Genomic DNA, 16,203 nt, shown 5'->3' with positions numbered 1-16,203 from the left:
GACCTAGGAACCTGGAGATGGGGAGAGGATTACTGGTCTGAAGGTCCCGGCCACAGGCACTGGCTGGGGAGAGGTCCCATTAGGAGGCACATGGCAACAGCACAGCACAGCGCTGCTGGGAGGTCTACTCTGGCACCAGGACACTGGTCTAGGAAGGGCAGGGGTGGAAGGGAGGAGGACCTGTGTGCAGAACCAGAAGAGAGCAGGGCTGGGTGCAGAGAGGCTGGAGGAGGAGTGCAAAGGGTCTGGTTCTGGTCAGTGCCCAGGGTCAGGAGGACAGGCCCCAACATGGTCTCCAGGAATGGCAGGGTTGAAGAAGCCTGTCCTCACTCAGAGTGGCCAGGCTGCATGCCAGGGACTCCAAGGTGCTATCCTGTGGGGGAGGTGCCACCAGCTGTCCTGGATTTGGGTCTGACACCTGTTACCAGTAGTCAAGCCTTGTGCCCAGTTGGCTCCTCCTATACCCTCCAGCACAGCTGCCCACTCTAGGCTTCTGAGGAGCCTGAGGCCATGCCTGAGAGGAAGGGCTGCCAAGGGACTGGAGAGAAGGCCAGCCTGGACTCTGCTCAAATCTCATTTGGGGTGAAGAAGCCCCTTGTGTCTGGCCAAGTCTGTAATGTCTTCCCTGCTAGCACAGGGTGGGTGCTGGCTGGGCCCCTCTACAGATGGGGTGAGGAAGCCACCACGGAAGAGCAGGAGGCTCCTTCCCTGACAGGTGCTGGTGTGAGCATCTTCCCTCTGAGCCTTTGGAGACAAGCCCTTTCTCCTGACTCAGCTGTCATGGGAGCTTCAGGTGCCAGGCAGCATGTGGGGCATGAGGGACCTCAGAGTGTGAGGCTGCAGTGGGGCCAGACACTTTCCCTGCTGGGGTTCCAGCCCCACAGAGCAGATGTCATCTCCCCTCCTCCTCTCTACTGTCTTCCCTCCACTTCTTTCTCTTTTGTTTCATCCAGATCCTTTCAGAGAAGACAAGTACACTCCATATGACATGCGAACTTTATTAAGGGAGAGCAAGAGAGGGGAAGCCACATGACTGACACATGGGTAGGCATTGGAGAGAGCCGGAGACAGGCTGATGGTGGTCACACAAGACTTAACATGTCCAGCAATGGCTGCCCAGGTGTCCTCATCCTAATCACCAGACAGGAGAACAAGTCTGTCTTATCTGAGTTGTTCATCTAATCACAAAAGTCCTGGTGAAAGAGAAAGTGATGTGAAGACAGAAGCAGAGGGACGTTTGAGATGCTGCTCAATTCACATAGGGAGGAGGGCCCAGGAGCCAAGGAATGCAAGGATTGCAGAGCTAGATGCAGAACAGGCAAAGAGTGGGACCCTGTCCTAGATCTTTGGAGGTGGAGCCCACCAACATCTTCCTTTTCCCAGGGAAACCCACTTCAGATTTCTCACTCCAGAGTCTTCAGAGAATAACTTTGTATTTTTCTAAGTCTCTAAGATATTCTGCCCTGTGCTTAGTCAAGTCCAACTCTTTGCCATCCTGTGAACTGCAATCCACCAGGCTCCTCTGTTCATGGGATTTCCCAGGCAAGAATACTGGAGTGGGTTGCCATTTCCTTCTCCAAGGGATCTTCCTGACCCAGATATTGAATTTCTCTCTGGTGGCTCCTGCATACCAGGTGGGTTCTTTATCCCATAAGCCATCAGAGAAGCCCCAAGTCCCTAAGCCAATGGCAAATTATTTTAGAAGCAAATATACGTGAATTCAGGGTCAGATAGGCAGGCAGAAGGGGAGAAACAGAGGAGAGAACAGACAGACTGGAGGGTATCAGGTGATCAGGATTCCAGTGGACAGTGAGAGATACAGGGGGTCAGAGACAGATGGAGAGACAGCAGATAGAGAGCCTGGAGAAAGGTGAGAGGAGAAGGGCAAAAAGTCAGCTGCTGGGCAGGAGGCAGGAGATAAGGCAAGCTGGTAGGGGGTAGACAGAAGCAGGAAATGGGCAAAGGGGCAAGGACAGGGAGAGTGACAGCAAGACAGGATGGCGGGCAGGGGCCCTCAGAGCTTGTCCTTGTCTCCACCTGGATCAGACAGTTTCCTGAGCTGCAAGTGGATCCCATTTTTGGATCTCAGCACCATGATTGGAGTGGGCACAGGGACCCTGGAGGGATCTGGTGACAGCTCAAAGCGAAGCAAGGTCAGGGCCACGGCCACCTTCAACTCATTCATGGCAAACTGCTTCCCGATGCAGTTCCTGGGTTGGGAGATAAAAAGGAAGAGAGCAGAGGTTTCTAACCCCTGCTGATCACAGGGATTCAGGGCTGCCCTCCACATGGCCCAGCCCTGATCCCTTCCTTACTCATTGCATTGAACTTGACAGCCAAGCCTTGGGCCAAACTCTTCCCCTGACCTATGACAAAGCCCACCTCTCCAAGGACTATCTCCTACCTTCTACTTCTGCTCTCAGCAGGAAAACCTGGGGAGCGTCAGTGCTCTAAGCTACAGAGTCAAGTCAACTGGATCCAGACTGTGAACTAGTATTCACTCATCCACTGGCAATTCCCGGTTTCAGGTCAGCCCAGGGCACTGTAGGGGCAGGGTGGACAGCCTCTCAGGACCTTACCACCTATGGTAGACAAACAGGCTGCCCAGTTCCCAGAGATGACAAGACAGGGTTGTGTAAGGAGTCAGAATGGCAACAGGGAGGCTTCCTGGTGGGACATGGGTTAACAACCCTAACCAGCTGACCATTTGCCTCTGAATTAATGGTCTGGCTTCCTGTCCCCCTCAGCCCCTCAGTCAATCTACCTTTGGAATGCTCCATTCTAATCCAGAAATGACCTTCCTAACCATCCCTTGGGCTCCTCATCTGGCCTTTTCAGCCTCCATTCCTCCCCTCCCTCTAAAGCCCCAGTAGCTCCAGGCCTGCTATCTTCCACATCACAGGGAGCACACGTCCCAGTGCCTCAGCGGCATCACAGCCCTCTCTGGATTCTTCCTCACTCACCTGGGATCTGTCCAGCTCCTCTTTCTGACTCAGCAACTGTTGAGGTCCCCTCCCCTCCTCACCTCTGCCATCCTCATGCTCAAGGCTCCATCCAGTGACCACCACCCTCACCCCCTCTGCTGGCTGCACCTCTTCCCACTCTGGACCCTGAAGGTACCATGGGTGTAACTCAAGGACACAGCACATCCAGTGCCCAGCACAGTGCCGGATCATGGATCCTCCACAGTCTTTTCAAGGAATGAATGAGTGAAAGAGTGGATGTGTGAATGATGTCTGTCTTGAGGAGACATGTTGTTGACAGTGAGCCCTGGGGGAGGACAGCGTTATCATCCCTGTGTTCCCATCTCCTAGCACAGGTCTTGGCACATGGACATGCTTAATACATACTTTCACATTTGAACAATATTAATTGAATTGAAAACAACTCAAGTGGACTGAGAGTATAACAAATATTCATTCTGACCTAAAATCAAGCTGCCTAGTTTCCCCTTTCCTCTAGTGGCAGCTGCATGATGTGCAGCCATGTCTACAAGGAAGGACTGGACCCTGGTGTAAACCAAATTCTAGAAGCAATTCAGGAAGACAATTTGCTTCAAAGCTGTTCTGTGAATGTTGATTCACAGTTGAAAATTTCCTAGAACTGTAGAGTCAGAAAAAACTTGTTTCTACTAAGTTACAAAGCCACTGAAGTTACTATTTTAGGGGAGGTTCTGTAGCCCATGGACGGAGGAACCTGGTAGGCTGCAGGCCATGGGGTCGCGAAGAGTCGGACACGACTGAGTGACTTCCATTTCACTTTCATGCATTGGAGAAGGCAGTGGCAACTCACTCCAGTGTTCTTGCCTGGAGAATCCCAGGGACAGCGGAGCCTGGTGGGCTGCCGTCCATGGGGTCGCACAGAGTCGGACACGACTGAAGTGACTTAGCAGCAGCAGCAGCTGTAGCCTTTAAGATCTTCAGTCATTTAGGAATGTATCATCCAGGTTAATAGCTATTTCAAAGGTGCTTTATACTTTACATGCAAGGGACTTTACAAATGCTTGTCAAATAAAAAATAGTTTTCTCCCCAAAGCTGACTTGATTGTCCTCCACTTTACTCTTTATCTTGCTAACATTAGACTCTGTAGACTCTGAGACTATGATATATAACTTCTGCTATTATATAAAGAATTTTGGCAACAGGAAAATATGTCATGGTTATATTAATATGAAGCCAAAATTATGTCAGATGTACTGTAGAACTAGAGAACACACTCATGACTGTGAAACTTATTCAAACAACAACTGACTAATCACAGACATGACTCAAAGCCTCAGGACATGGAAGGCAACCGATATTCCAAACCCATGCAAACACAATAGATACAGTGAGAGGTGGACTGGTGGATTAAGTAGAAAGGCAGTAGGCTGGCTAGCAATGTGGGAACAGAAGAAACCGTCTTTTAAGGTGACTGAAATTGTCCAAACCAAACATGTGTAGCTTAACTTTCAAGAAGACTTCTAATGTTAAGATGTCATACTCCTAAAGTGAGGAAAACCCTGGATACTTTGGATCAGTCACTGACATGGAAATGATGTCCATCCTTGTGGACATCAGGAGGTCAACGTCATTGTGGCGGGCCCTAAAGACCTTCTTGTACATGGAGACCCATGCCTCCTTCTCACCACATCAGCACACAAGGACAGAACTGCATGCACCACATACTAATGTAGACAGTCACACATATCAGGGAGCAACCAGTGACACCTGCTTCCCCCAGTACAGAGGCCTCACCTGGATCCTCCTGAGAAGGGCAGGAAGGCATAGCTGTGTTGAGTAGAACCTGGTGAGAACCGGGTTGGGTCAAACACCTGCAGAGAGAACAATGGGGCTAGGACAGTGGTGGTCAAACTCCTCACATCAATCCACAGAGCAGGAGCAGCAGCGGCTGGTGTGGAGCGAGCATCCCATCCCCTCCTCACACCATCAACTTGCCTCTGGATTCGGCCACACGTTTGGGTTGTGATGAAGTCCATAAAAGGAGAGGGAGACTAAGATTCCTGTGGGGCAGAGGAGAGAGAGAAGCCTGATGGTCCCCATGAAGCAGGGGGAGTATGTCTTCACAAAAGTCCTGGGAACCACCATGGGAGCACCCTCCATCACTCTGAATGAAATGATGTTCTTGCAAGACAGGTGGGCTGGGCATGAAAAAGCACATGAGCTCCATTAGGAGTAGGTGACCAGGAAATAGGACTGAGAAGTAAAAGAATTGGAGGCTTACATTTAGGAGCAACTCAGGTGACAACTCACATTTATCAAGTGCCATCATGACCCTGGGGAATGTGCAATAACTCATTTAATCCTCACACAGCCCTCAAGGAAGGCAGTTCTATCCCCATGAACCGATGAAGCACCTGAGCCTCAGAAAGATTAAGGGATTTGTCTATGATCACACAGCTAAGATGGGGAAGGGCTGGGATTCAGACCCACTGTGAGGTGAATCAGTGGGTGGCCTCCAGCCATGGCAGGGCTCTCAGACTTCATCATCAGCTGCTCTCTGCCACCCACCAGAGAAATCCTCAGAGACTGGACTCTCCGACCCATGACAGTGGAGTCCCTAAGCTCCCTCCTTTACTTGGATCCATGTGGAAGAAGCATGCTTCCCCCTGCTTCTGTCTGCTTTTCTCTTAAGTCTTCAGGTTTCAAGGAATTATAGTTTTAGTTTCCATTATAAGACCACATTCAAGGGTTAACATTTGTTTATTGAGCTTTTGTTGCATTCAAGTTCCGTGTCAATCATGTTTTTATTGGATGTTACTAGCTGTACAATGTTGTGTGTGTACATTGAGAGAGAGAGAGAGAGAGATGGAAATAGCAACCCACTCATTGTTTTACTTGGATGTTACTAGGACTAGATCTGATAGACAGAGTACCTGATGAACTATGGACTGAGGTTCGTGACATTGTACAGGAGACAGGGATCAAAACCATCCCTATGGAAAAGAAATGCAAAAAAAAAAAAAAAAAAATGGCTGACTGAGGAGGCTTTAAAAATAGTTGTGAAAAGAAGAGAAGTGAAAAGCAAAGGAGAAAAAGAAAGATATTCCCATTTGAACGCAGAGTTCCAAAGAATAGCAAGGAGAGATAAAAAGAAAGCCTTCCTCAGTGATCAATGCAAAGAAATAGAGGAAAACAACAGAATGGGAAAGACTAGAGATCTCTTCAAGAAAATTAGAGATACCAAGGGAACATTTCATATAAAGATGGCCTCAATAAAGGACAGAGATGGTAAGGGGTATGGACATAAAAGAAGCAGAAGATATTAAGACGAGGTGGCAAGGATACACAGAGGAACTGTACAAGAAAGATCTTCACGACCCAGATAATCACGATGGTGTGAGACATTCTGGGATGTGAAGTCAAGTGGGCCTTAGGAAGCATCACGATGAACAAAGCTAGTGGAGGTGATGGAATTCCAGTTGAGCTATTTCAAATCCTGAAAGATGATGTTGTGAAAGTGCTGCACTCAATATGCCAGCAAATTTGGAAAACTCAGCAGTTTTCTGAGGACTGGAAAAGGTCAGGTTTCATTCCAATCCCAAAGAAAGGCAATGCCAAAGAATGCTCAAACTACCACACAATTGCACTCATCTCACACGCTAGTAAAGTAATGCTCAAAATTCTCCAAGCCAGGCTTCAGCAATACGTGAACTGTGAACTTCCAGATGTTCAAGCTGGTTTTAGAAAAGGCAGAGGAACCAGAGATCAAATTGCCAACATCTGCTGGATCATGGAAAAAGCAAGAGAGTTCCAGAAAAATATCTATTTCTGCTTTATTGACTGTGCCAAAGCCTTTGACTGTGTGGATCACAGTAAACTGTGGAAAATTCTGAAAGAGATAGGAAGACCAGACCACCTGACCTGCCTCTTGAGAAACCTGTATGCAGGTCAGGAAGCAACAGTTAGAACTGGACATGGAACAACAGACTGGTTCCAAATAGGAAAAGGAGTATGTCAAGGCTGTACATTGTCACCCTGCTTATTCAACTTCTATGCAGAGTACATCATGAGAAACGCTGGGCTGAAAGAAGCACAAGCTGGAATTAAGATTGCCAGGAGAAATATCAATAACCTCAGATATGCAGATGACACCCTTACGGCAGAAAACAAAGAGGAACTGAAGAGCTTCGTGATGAAAGCGAAAGAGGAGAGTGAAAAAGTGGCTTAAAACTCAACATTCAGAAAAATAAGATCATGGGATCTGGCCCGATCACTTCATGGCAAATAGATGGGGAAACAATAGAAACAGTGACAGACTTTATTTTCTTGGACTCCAAAATCACTGCAGATGGTGATTGCAGTGATGAAATTAAAAGACGCTTGCTCTTTGGAAGAAAAGCTAATACCAACCAAGACAGCATATTAAAAAGCCAAGAAATCACTTTGAGATGAAGGTCCATATAGTCAAAGCTATGGTTTTTCCGGTAGTCATGTATGGATGTGAAGGTTGGACCATAAGGAAAGCTGAGCACCGAAGAATTGATGCTTTTGAACTGTGGTGTTGGAGAAGAGTCTTGAGAGTCCCTTGGACTGCAAGGAGATCCAACCAGTCCATTCTAAAGGAAATCAGTCCTGAATATTCATTGGAAGGACTGATGCTGAAGCTGAAGCTGAAGCTCTAGTACTTTGGCCACCTCATGCAAAGATCTGATTCATTGGAAAAGACCCTTTTGCTGGGAAAGACAGACAGCTGGAGGAAAGGGGGATGAAGTTTGGATGGCATCACCGACTTGATGGACATGAGTTTAAGTAATCTCTTGGAGTTGGTGATGGACAGGGAAGCCTGGCGTATTGCAGTCCATGGGGTTGCAGTCAGACACGACTGAGTGACTGAACCGAACTGATGTCTACATCTCCATTCCTTCTCTGCAAATGGTTCATCAGTACTATTTTTCTGGATTCTATATATATGTGTTAATATATGATATTTGTTTTTCTGTTTCTGAGTTATTTCACTCTGTATAACAGGCTGCAGGTTCATCCACCTCACTGCAACAGACTCAGTTTCATACTGTTTTATGACAGTAATATTCCCTTGAGTTTATGGACCACATCTTCATAATCCATTCATTTGTTGATGGACATGTAGTTTGCTTCCATGTCCTGGCTATTGTAAATAATGCTGCAATGAACACTGTGGTACACATTCTTTTTTATTTCCAGGGTCTCAGGTTAAATTCCCAGTAGTGGGATTGTTGTATATATGGTAGTATTATTCCTAGGTTTTTAAAGGAAAACATTTTTCAAAACTCATTCAAACTAGTGGGTAAGTATTAACTTCTGGCAGAAAAAAATCAGAGCATACTGCAACTGGGAAAGCATATGTGGATTTCTGGTCTACCACATGGTCCTACAGAGTGCTTAGGTGAGTGGTGAGGTGAAGTTCATACCTGCAGGTAAGGAGCGTCCATCAGGGAAGGTGATGGGCTTTCTCAGCTCTCTGCCAATGAATGGTACTGGTGGATAAAGTCTCATTGCCTCCTTGATGCACATGGTCGTGTAGCGCATCTGGTCCAGGTGATCCCTGCAAGGAAGCCCATCTGAGAGCAGGCAGGACAGGACAAGCAGGGATTCTCTCTAGCTAGGTGGGACAGGGCTCTTCCATCTCCTGGACGCTCACCAGGTGATGGAGGCGCCATCCCCCAGGAGGCTCTGGATCTCTTCCCGACACCTCTGCTGATGCTCAGGATGGGAGGCTAGAGCATAGAGGATCCAGGAGATGCCACTGGCTGTGGTGTCATGACCCTCGAACATGAACGTGTCCACTTCAGCACGGAGGTCCTCGTCAGACAAGCTGCTCCCATTCTCCATCTGTGGAGGCAGGGCCAGAGTGCAGGGTCTGCCCTTCCTGTGTGCTTCTGCCCAAAAGCTCAGGCTTCTCTTGGCTACACTTACTCTGGCAAGGAGGAGGATGTCCAGGAAATCCAAGTGCCTCCTGCTCCTCACCTTCTCCAGCTCTCCCTCCTTCTGCAGGTGAGCCTTCCTCTCCTTGATCACTGCATCTGTCCCAGAAAAGAGGTTCCCAGCCAGAGCTGAGGACTCTGGGGGCCCATATGCAGCCCCACCATAGCCCCATCTGCCCCTCAGGCCCAGTCTGGGTGCCAGGTGGATGAGGTGGGTGGCACTGGGTGAGCATGTCAGGACTGAGAGCTCCAGCGACATCTACTCCAGGCAGCAATCCCTAAAGTAACACAGCCCATGAAGGCTCTGCCTGAATGCTGCTGGGAAGGGGGGTCTCACTCAGTCATCACCAACCTGGTGACTCCTGTAACTCCCTACACAACACCTGAAACCCCGACCTCTGGGTTCCCAGTCCCTGCAGCAGGTGGGCGTGTGCCATCTCCTGAAGAGGAAACAGGAGTCTGGCCTCTGCCTGAAGAATCAAGGCCAGGCCCTCCCATATGTGCCTGATGAAGGTGGGGGAGCAGCCCAGGAGGGAGGGGAACCTGTGTGTTGATGGGTGAGCTGGCAGGCCCGGTGGTTCCAGCGGCCTTCAGGAGTCAGCCTGTAGATGAGGTCGTTCTGGTGGAAAGCATTCCGGAGTCGGGAAACAATCAGATGACTGAGGTCCCTGATGGCCTGGATGTAGGACTGGGAGCTCCTGAAGGGAGAGGATGCAGAAGAGGCTGGAGTTGAGGGAGGCGCTGACTTAGAGAGGGACTGGGGCTCTGGGTCAAGGATTCCTCATCAGTGGGGACAGGGAGCACTGAGGTATTGCCATTTCTGTCTTAGCCTGTGGAGCCTCTCAGTATTTACAAGTGGCCTGAGGATCCAGGCTTCTCCCTGTGTAGGAAACTGGAACTAGTGATTGAGTCAAGAATAGTCTGGGTAGAATTTGACTTTGGTCCATGTCTCTCGCAGAACTTACTTTTTGTGCTGAGAAGCATTAACACTGCCCTTATTGCCTCTCAGGTAAGTCATTCCCAGCTGGTGAGAAAAGGACCCTGCTGTTGAAGAGCTGTCACTGACCTGTCCATCTGGACGCTGCCCTGGTGGCTGAAGGCGCACTTCATGATGGTGTCCAGGGTCATCAAGGAGACATGTCCAAAGATCTCCAGATGTGAGTCCTGGCTGACAAGCTCTTCCCACTTGTCCTGTGGAGGTATGGGGATTGACCCTACTCTGCTTCCCCAGAAGGCCTGGCTTTCTCTCTGTCTCTACATCTTCAGATGAAATTTCCTAATTTTCTAAGCAGACTTGTTTTAGCAACTTAGGGCTGTAACACACATGTATAATGCAATGACTATTTCTTTGAACTGTTACTATATAATAGTTGTATTCTCTTCTAATATCCTAATTAATTATGAATTTTAGGAATAATTTATGATATTAACCAGCTTGTGGCTGAGCAGAAAGCATAGTCAGGGGAGAATATTTTGTGTCCTGAGGTCAGATCTGGAAAAGTGTTATCAACACTACAAAGCAAATATTTCAAGGCAAGGAAAAGCTAAAGTGACTCTAATGGGGCTCTTAGAAGGGGCATGAACTACTCAATTCCTTTCATTCATTTAATGTTACCTAAGACCAGGTGATGCCCAGTCCAGATCAGAGGTGATGTTTGTGAAGACCCAGCTCTGTGATGTAGACCTGGACTCATTTCCTCCCATGAGTGGCTCAGTGATGTGCAGAAGCCATGGAACCCAGGCCAGAGCCCACCTGTGTGACATCCTGGGATGTCCACTCTGCCACCGAAGCTGCCATTGCCCAGGCCAGCCAGGGCCAGTTTGCACTGACCTCCTTGATCTAACCCCCTGTGTTCAAACATGGAGATGGGAGAAGAGTGGACCCTGAATACACCAAGACCCTGATTTCTCTTGGTGAGGAGAAAAGTATGCATCCAAGCTGGTGCCTAGATGTTCCTCTGTCCCACCTAGCTTTAATGAACACTGTCTCATACTAAGTTGAGAATGCATCATTCCGTGGGGCTCTATTCAATGGATGTCTGAGGGACATAAATGTCTGATAGTGGACTATGTCAGCTGTCCTGGATTCTAGTGCATATGGTGACAAGGGATGGACTCACCAGCATCACTCGGACAGAGTCGGCCATGATTCCCACGTAGGCCTTCAGGATGTCATAGCGGAAGGCTGGGGTCAGCATCCGCCGGTGCTGGAACCACTTCTGCCCCTCCAATAGCAGCAAACCTGTCCCTGAACCATGGATGGGTGTGTATGGGCATTGGGGAGAGTGGGGCCAACTTGAGAGGAACCAAGGGTGTCAGGAGAAGGCTCATCATGGGCAGGGGTGGGAAAAGCCAGTACATTTCAGGGATGTGAATTTACAGTATGTCTGTCCATAGGATGTGATTACGAGAGCAGTGAGATCGAGGTTGAAAAAGAGTAGGTGGACAGGTGATCAAAGGACTTATCGAAAAGTTAGACTGGGAACATTAGTAAAGACTGAGAAATTATGAAGAAGAAGCTTAGGTAAAAGGAGGGCTACAGCACCATTATAAAGGCTGAGGGTTTTATTAGCAGAAGAGAAATGAGGTTTGATTCAGAGATGAGGGTGCCTGGCACCTGTTGTTCTCCATTTACGCAAAGAGACTGCTCTTGTTTAACCTAAATGGTGGGTGGTCTGCAGTTGTATTTAAATGTACTTACCAATCCAGGGAGCCAAGTATTTGTAGGTTCTATGAGGCTTTGGGTCTGAAAGGTATAGAAGGAATGTGGATGGCAACAGACTTGGCAAGGAGCCTCCAGAGCAGCTGAGGTCTAGACCATAGACTCCCTTCCTTTCTTGGTTCTTATCAGATGACAATCTTTCTGAAGCCACAGCACTCTTGCTTCCCATCCCTGACTCTTTCTGTCCTGATAGTCATTGTGGTCCCAGGAAGGGAGGCTTGGTGCTCCAGAGCAGAACACCCACAGGACTAAGATGGTGAATTGCCCTGAAACATAAACTCAGTTCACTGCCAGAGAATAAGAAAGAACCTGTGGTTTTTCTACAGCATGTGGTCATCTGGCCATCTCATGACCCAGAAGAGGCAACAATGAGAGGTGCCCAACCTGTATCAGTGTGGACAGGGAATCATATTCCAGTTCTGGGATCATCTCAATTCGTTTGTAAAAAGTAAGACAAAAGAGAAATCCTAGTCTTGCTTTTGGTTGGGAGGGTGTTTGGAGGAGCTCAGGCCTTGATGTCTGAAGTGTCAGTCTCTTCTGGAATTTCACATCCAGGGACATGTACTCAAATGAAAGATTGTCTCCAGCTGAGGGTTTCCTTCTTACCTGATCTCCCCAGGAACACCTTCATGTAGTCAGGGTCGTAGACCAATACTAAGGCCTTTGTGCCCCACAGCCAGCGAACACAGGCCTTTGGGTATTTCTCTACCCTTTCCAGTAGTGGTGGCAGCTCACTCTCCTTTTGGAACTGTCATCAAGGGAAAGACAAGTCAATAATGCCTTTCTTTTAGTTCTGGAGCTGATGTCAGGGTGAAGGTCTGGAAGGGTACCAGATTATCATTCTGGATCCATCAGCAGAACTAAGAGTTTAGAACTATTTCTTCTGACCTGGAATCTAATCCAACCTTGCAGGCTGTCCATCACTGTCCTAAGATCGGATTCTGTCCCATGTCAGGTAGAGGTATGGGCCAACACTACAAACTGCCTACAGAAACTTACATCAAAGATAATTACTTGGTTTATGACAATTTTGGAAATCATTTGTTGCTTGAGCAACTGATGATAATTTCTATCACTTGGTAAGCAGTATTGTCATATGATTCAGTTCAGTCTAGTTCAGTCGCTCAGTCATGTCTGACTCTGTGACCCCATGAACCGCAGCATGCCAGGCCTCCCTGTCCATCCCCAACTCCCGGAGTCTACCCAAACCCATGTCCATTGAGTTGATGATGCCATCCAACCATCTTATTCTCTGTCGTCCCCTTCTCCTCCTGCCCTCAATCTTTCCTAGCATCAGGGTCTTTTCAAGTGAGTCAACTCTTTGCATCAGGTGGCCAACGTATTGGAGTTTCAGCTTCAGCATCAGTCCTTCCAATGAACACCCAGGACTGATCTCCTTTAGGATGGACTGGTTGGATCTCCTTGCAGTCCAAGGGACTCTCAAGAGTCTTCTCCAGCACCACACTTCAAAAGCATCAGTTCTTCGGCGCTCAGCTTTCTTCACAGTCCAACTCTCACATCCATACATAACCACTGGAAAAACCATAGCCTTTAATAGAAGGACCTTTGTTGGCAAAGTAATGTCTCTGCTTTCTAATATGCTGTCTATGTTGGTCATAACTTTACTTCTAAGGAGTAAGCATCTTTTAATTTCATGGCTGCAGTCACCATCTGCAGTGATTTTGGAGCACAGAAATATAAAGTCAGCCACTGTTTCCACTGTTTCCCCATCTATTTGCCATGAAGTGATGGGACCAGATGCCATATGATTAGATTTATTTAAAGAATGAACAGATTATATCTTAAGAATTAAATTTATATGTTAATTTAATTTTGCCATACCAATCACTACACACGTTTAATATTATCCCAGCATACATGTTAATGTTTCTTAGTAAGAAAGATTGTTTGGAATGTATATGGCTAAGTGGAAAAAATTAAATACCACATTGTGTGTATATATTATTATTTTTCATACCGAGTGTGTGCACAGTTGTAGGACAGATTCTGAGTGTACACATATGAGAATGGTATTGAAATAAGATTTTGATATGTGGATTTTTCATCTCATTTTCATTGACTAACTGTCAGAAACTTTTGTACACTTACCACTACTTAGAGGAATCTTTGTAAACTCCTGATTATGGACCACCAAGGCGTTTCCTTTCTGTCTCTACCGTCTCTACTCTTGCCCTGATGAGGTGGCGATTCCACAGGATGCATTGCCTCTGCCTTCAAGATGCTGCTTCCAGTGCTTCTTGCACTGGCTCCACCTGTTCATCTTCCAGGTCTTTGCCCACCTTCTTCCCTCTACCTGGTGGCCTTTTTTCTGTGCCACAGAGCAACTGCCTTTCCTCAACTTTGGAGACTCAGTTTGTTTTGTCACCTCCGGATTTCTCATCAACAATTGGTCCCAGGTGTGTTTCATGTAGTCAAACTGTCTTCACCTCAATGACTCTGTGTAACTCAGAGCAACCCTCTGCCCCTTTGGTATCTGATCTCGGCCTACATTTTTCTGCCATCAGAGTTCCCCAGCTTTGAGGCAACTTGTACTGTGGGTCACGTTCCTTCACTAAGCCTGTGTTTACTGAGCATTTACTTTGTGCCAGGCATGGATTTAAGGTACTAAATTAGGATGCGGCTCTAGATGCTCATCTGTTTGGACCCTGCAGGCTAGTGGAGGAGACTCAGATATTAAGTGGCCAAAACAGGAGTGGGTCATGAAAGTGTGATGGAGAAAAGACAAAGCCTATGGGGACGCTTTGGGGAATAGGGTCTAACTCAGAGCTGGATGTTAGAAAAGTCTTCTTCCTGCACTTGCTATTATTTGATTCATAATTTACCAAGATGATTTCAAGATAGAAAAATGAACCAGAGGCAGGCTTTCCAGAAGAAGCTCATAGCTATGATCTTGAAGAGAGAAATAGCTGAATCCAGTTACCACTGAGTTGTGAGAAGGACATCCAAGAGAAAAAGAGTTGTCCTCTCCACTCCTGGGAGACCCAGAATGAAAATGAATTGGGCCTGGGGCTTGTGAGAAAGTCATGTGAGGGATGAGATCATTCCAGGGAGAGAGCACATGGGGAGCCAAGTCCCAGAGGCTGGAATGCACAGGCAGGTGGAGAGGACCTTGAGACACCCAAGGTGCAGGAGATTAGGAAGGAGAGGGGAGAGAGGTACTGGGCCAGCCTGCATGGGGCTTGGGCTACTTCTAGTTCTTCTCTTTGTCTCCACTCTGCTCTAATCGTGCTGCAGAGAAAGAGAGGCCTCAGATCTGTTCAACCTGTGATTGTCTCCTAACAATTGTTTAAGCCACAAACCCTTGGTGAGCCATTTCCACGTGGCCCCTGACTTTGCTCTGAGCTCCCCGTACCTCTAGGCAAGTGCTGCCCCTCCAAGCCTGCAAGCTGCTCTTTTCTCTCCTGCCTGTCCCTCCACACAATGGACTGACACCTCTCTGTGCAGGCTCTGGGCTGGGTGCTGAGGGTGAGGGGGATTACAGGCTCAGTTCCAAGAGCTCATAGTTCAGAGAGAGGACACCAAACAGGCAGTTCTCCTCACCTAACCCCATCCTGGGAAACCGTTCCTGCGTGACAGCAACTTGTCAGGAATTAAGCACTGTAATTACATACCAGGAAAAATCCCTCAGTCCTAAGAAACGAAGCCAGTTTTTTCTAATACCTGACATAACACGACCCAGGAAGTGAGCCTCTTTTCCTGTGACCCGCACCGTCTTAGATTCCTGTGTGTTGTCTCCACACACAGTGAACCCACAGGGCTGATCCATCAGACTGATGTCTGTGCTCCCAAGCAAGCTCGGGGCCAGGCAGGGAGCATACAATTGAGTAATGAGCAGGGAAACATCTAGAAGCCTGTTTTGTAAGGACAGTTAAAGCTGCTCTGCCTGGAGAGCAGGGAGAGTCAGTAAGGAACAGCCATTGTCTTCAAAGGGCAGGGTTTCCAGGACAGCCTGAGATGTCTCTGAGGAAGGGGTGTCTGACAGACTCGAGGACACCAGCACAGGGCCTGGGAGGAGTGAGCCCCCAGGACTGGATGAGGAGCCTAGATCTAAGAGATAAGCTGTGTTACTTCGTGGGGCCATGTGCTGGTCACACAAAAAGGCTTTGTCCCATGGACTAACTGACCGTGACCATCCCTTACCCCAGCCTTCCCTGCCCTCCCACTCCCCCATCCTGCTCCATCCTACCTCTTTCTTGTGTCCATAGAACCAGTGGGAAGGAGGAGACGGGAATTGATGAAGGGCTTTGAGCAGCCACTGTCTGCGCAGGTAGAGCTGTGCCGCCTTGAGCAGAAGCAGAACCAGGCCGAGCAGGGAGACCACCTGCAGGAGCCCAGAGACCCCACCCAGGGCTCTGGTGGGACTCAGCACAGAGACACTCATGGTGCAGTGGCTTCTGGATCACTGACTGTCCCTGACTGTGGCTGACCTTCCTGGACACCTAGCTTGGTCTGGGAGGATCTCCCCGCCCACATGGGGGAGGGTGAAGGTGAAGGCAGATCTCACACCTGGGCCTCCAGAGTTTTTTTGTGTGTTAGCATTTGGTTTTATTAAAT

General features: G+C 48.1%; 1 protein-coding gene across 3 annotated transcripts; it reads right to left on the bottom strand.

Annotated features, from left to right (window-relative positions):
• Positions 1-978: 978 nt before the first annotated feature.
• LOC113889930 (taurochenodeoxycholic 6 alpha-hydroxylase-like) lies at positions 979-16,069 on the bottom strand. Of its 3 annotated transcripts, XM_027537356.1 has the most exons (13): positions 15,836-16,069; positions 12,235-12,376; positions 11,608-11,652; positions 11,027-11,154; positions 9,973-10,097; positions 9,450-9,604; positions 8,899-9,005; positions 8,624-8,814; positions 8,394-8,527; positions 4,939-5,003; positions 4,738-4,814; positions 2,038-2,210; positions 979-1,193 (listed from the first exon to the last, which is right to left on the bottom strand). In XM_027537356.1, the coding sequence occupies exons 1-13, from the start codon at positions 16,028-16,030 to the stop codon at positions 1,183-1,185; spliced, it is 1,548 nt and encodes a 515-aa protein (XP_027393157.1). In that variant the 5' UTR covers positions 16,031-16,069; the 3' UTR covers positions 979-1,182. The 3 variants fall into 3 exon arrangements, with proteins under 3 accessions (XP_027393157.1, XP_027393156.1, XP_027393159.1); XM_027537355.1 differs by having other exon boundaries at positions 979-2,210; XM_027537358.1 differs by lacking the exons at positions 8,624-8,814; positions 9,450-9,604 and having other exon boundaries at positions 979-2,210; positions 8,394-8,543; positions 8,893-9,005; positions 15,836-16,050.
• Between the last annotated feature and the right edge of the window lie 134 nt (positions 16,070-16,203).

Source organism: Bos indicus x Bos taurus, chromosome 3 (genome assembly GCF_003369695.1).
Source record: "Bos indicus x Bos taurus breed Angus x Brahman F1 hybrid chromosome 3, Bos_hybrid_MaternalHap_v2.0, whole genome shotgun sequence".
Lineage (NCBI taxonomy): Eukaryota > Metazoa > Chordata > Mammalia > Artiodactyla > Bovidae > Bos > Bos indicus x Bos taurus.
The sequence above is the reverse complement of the archived record's forward strand: the minus strand, read 5'-3'. Positions and strand labels throughout refer to the sequence as shown.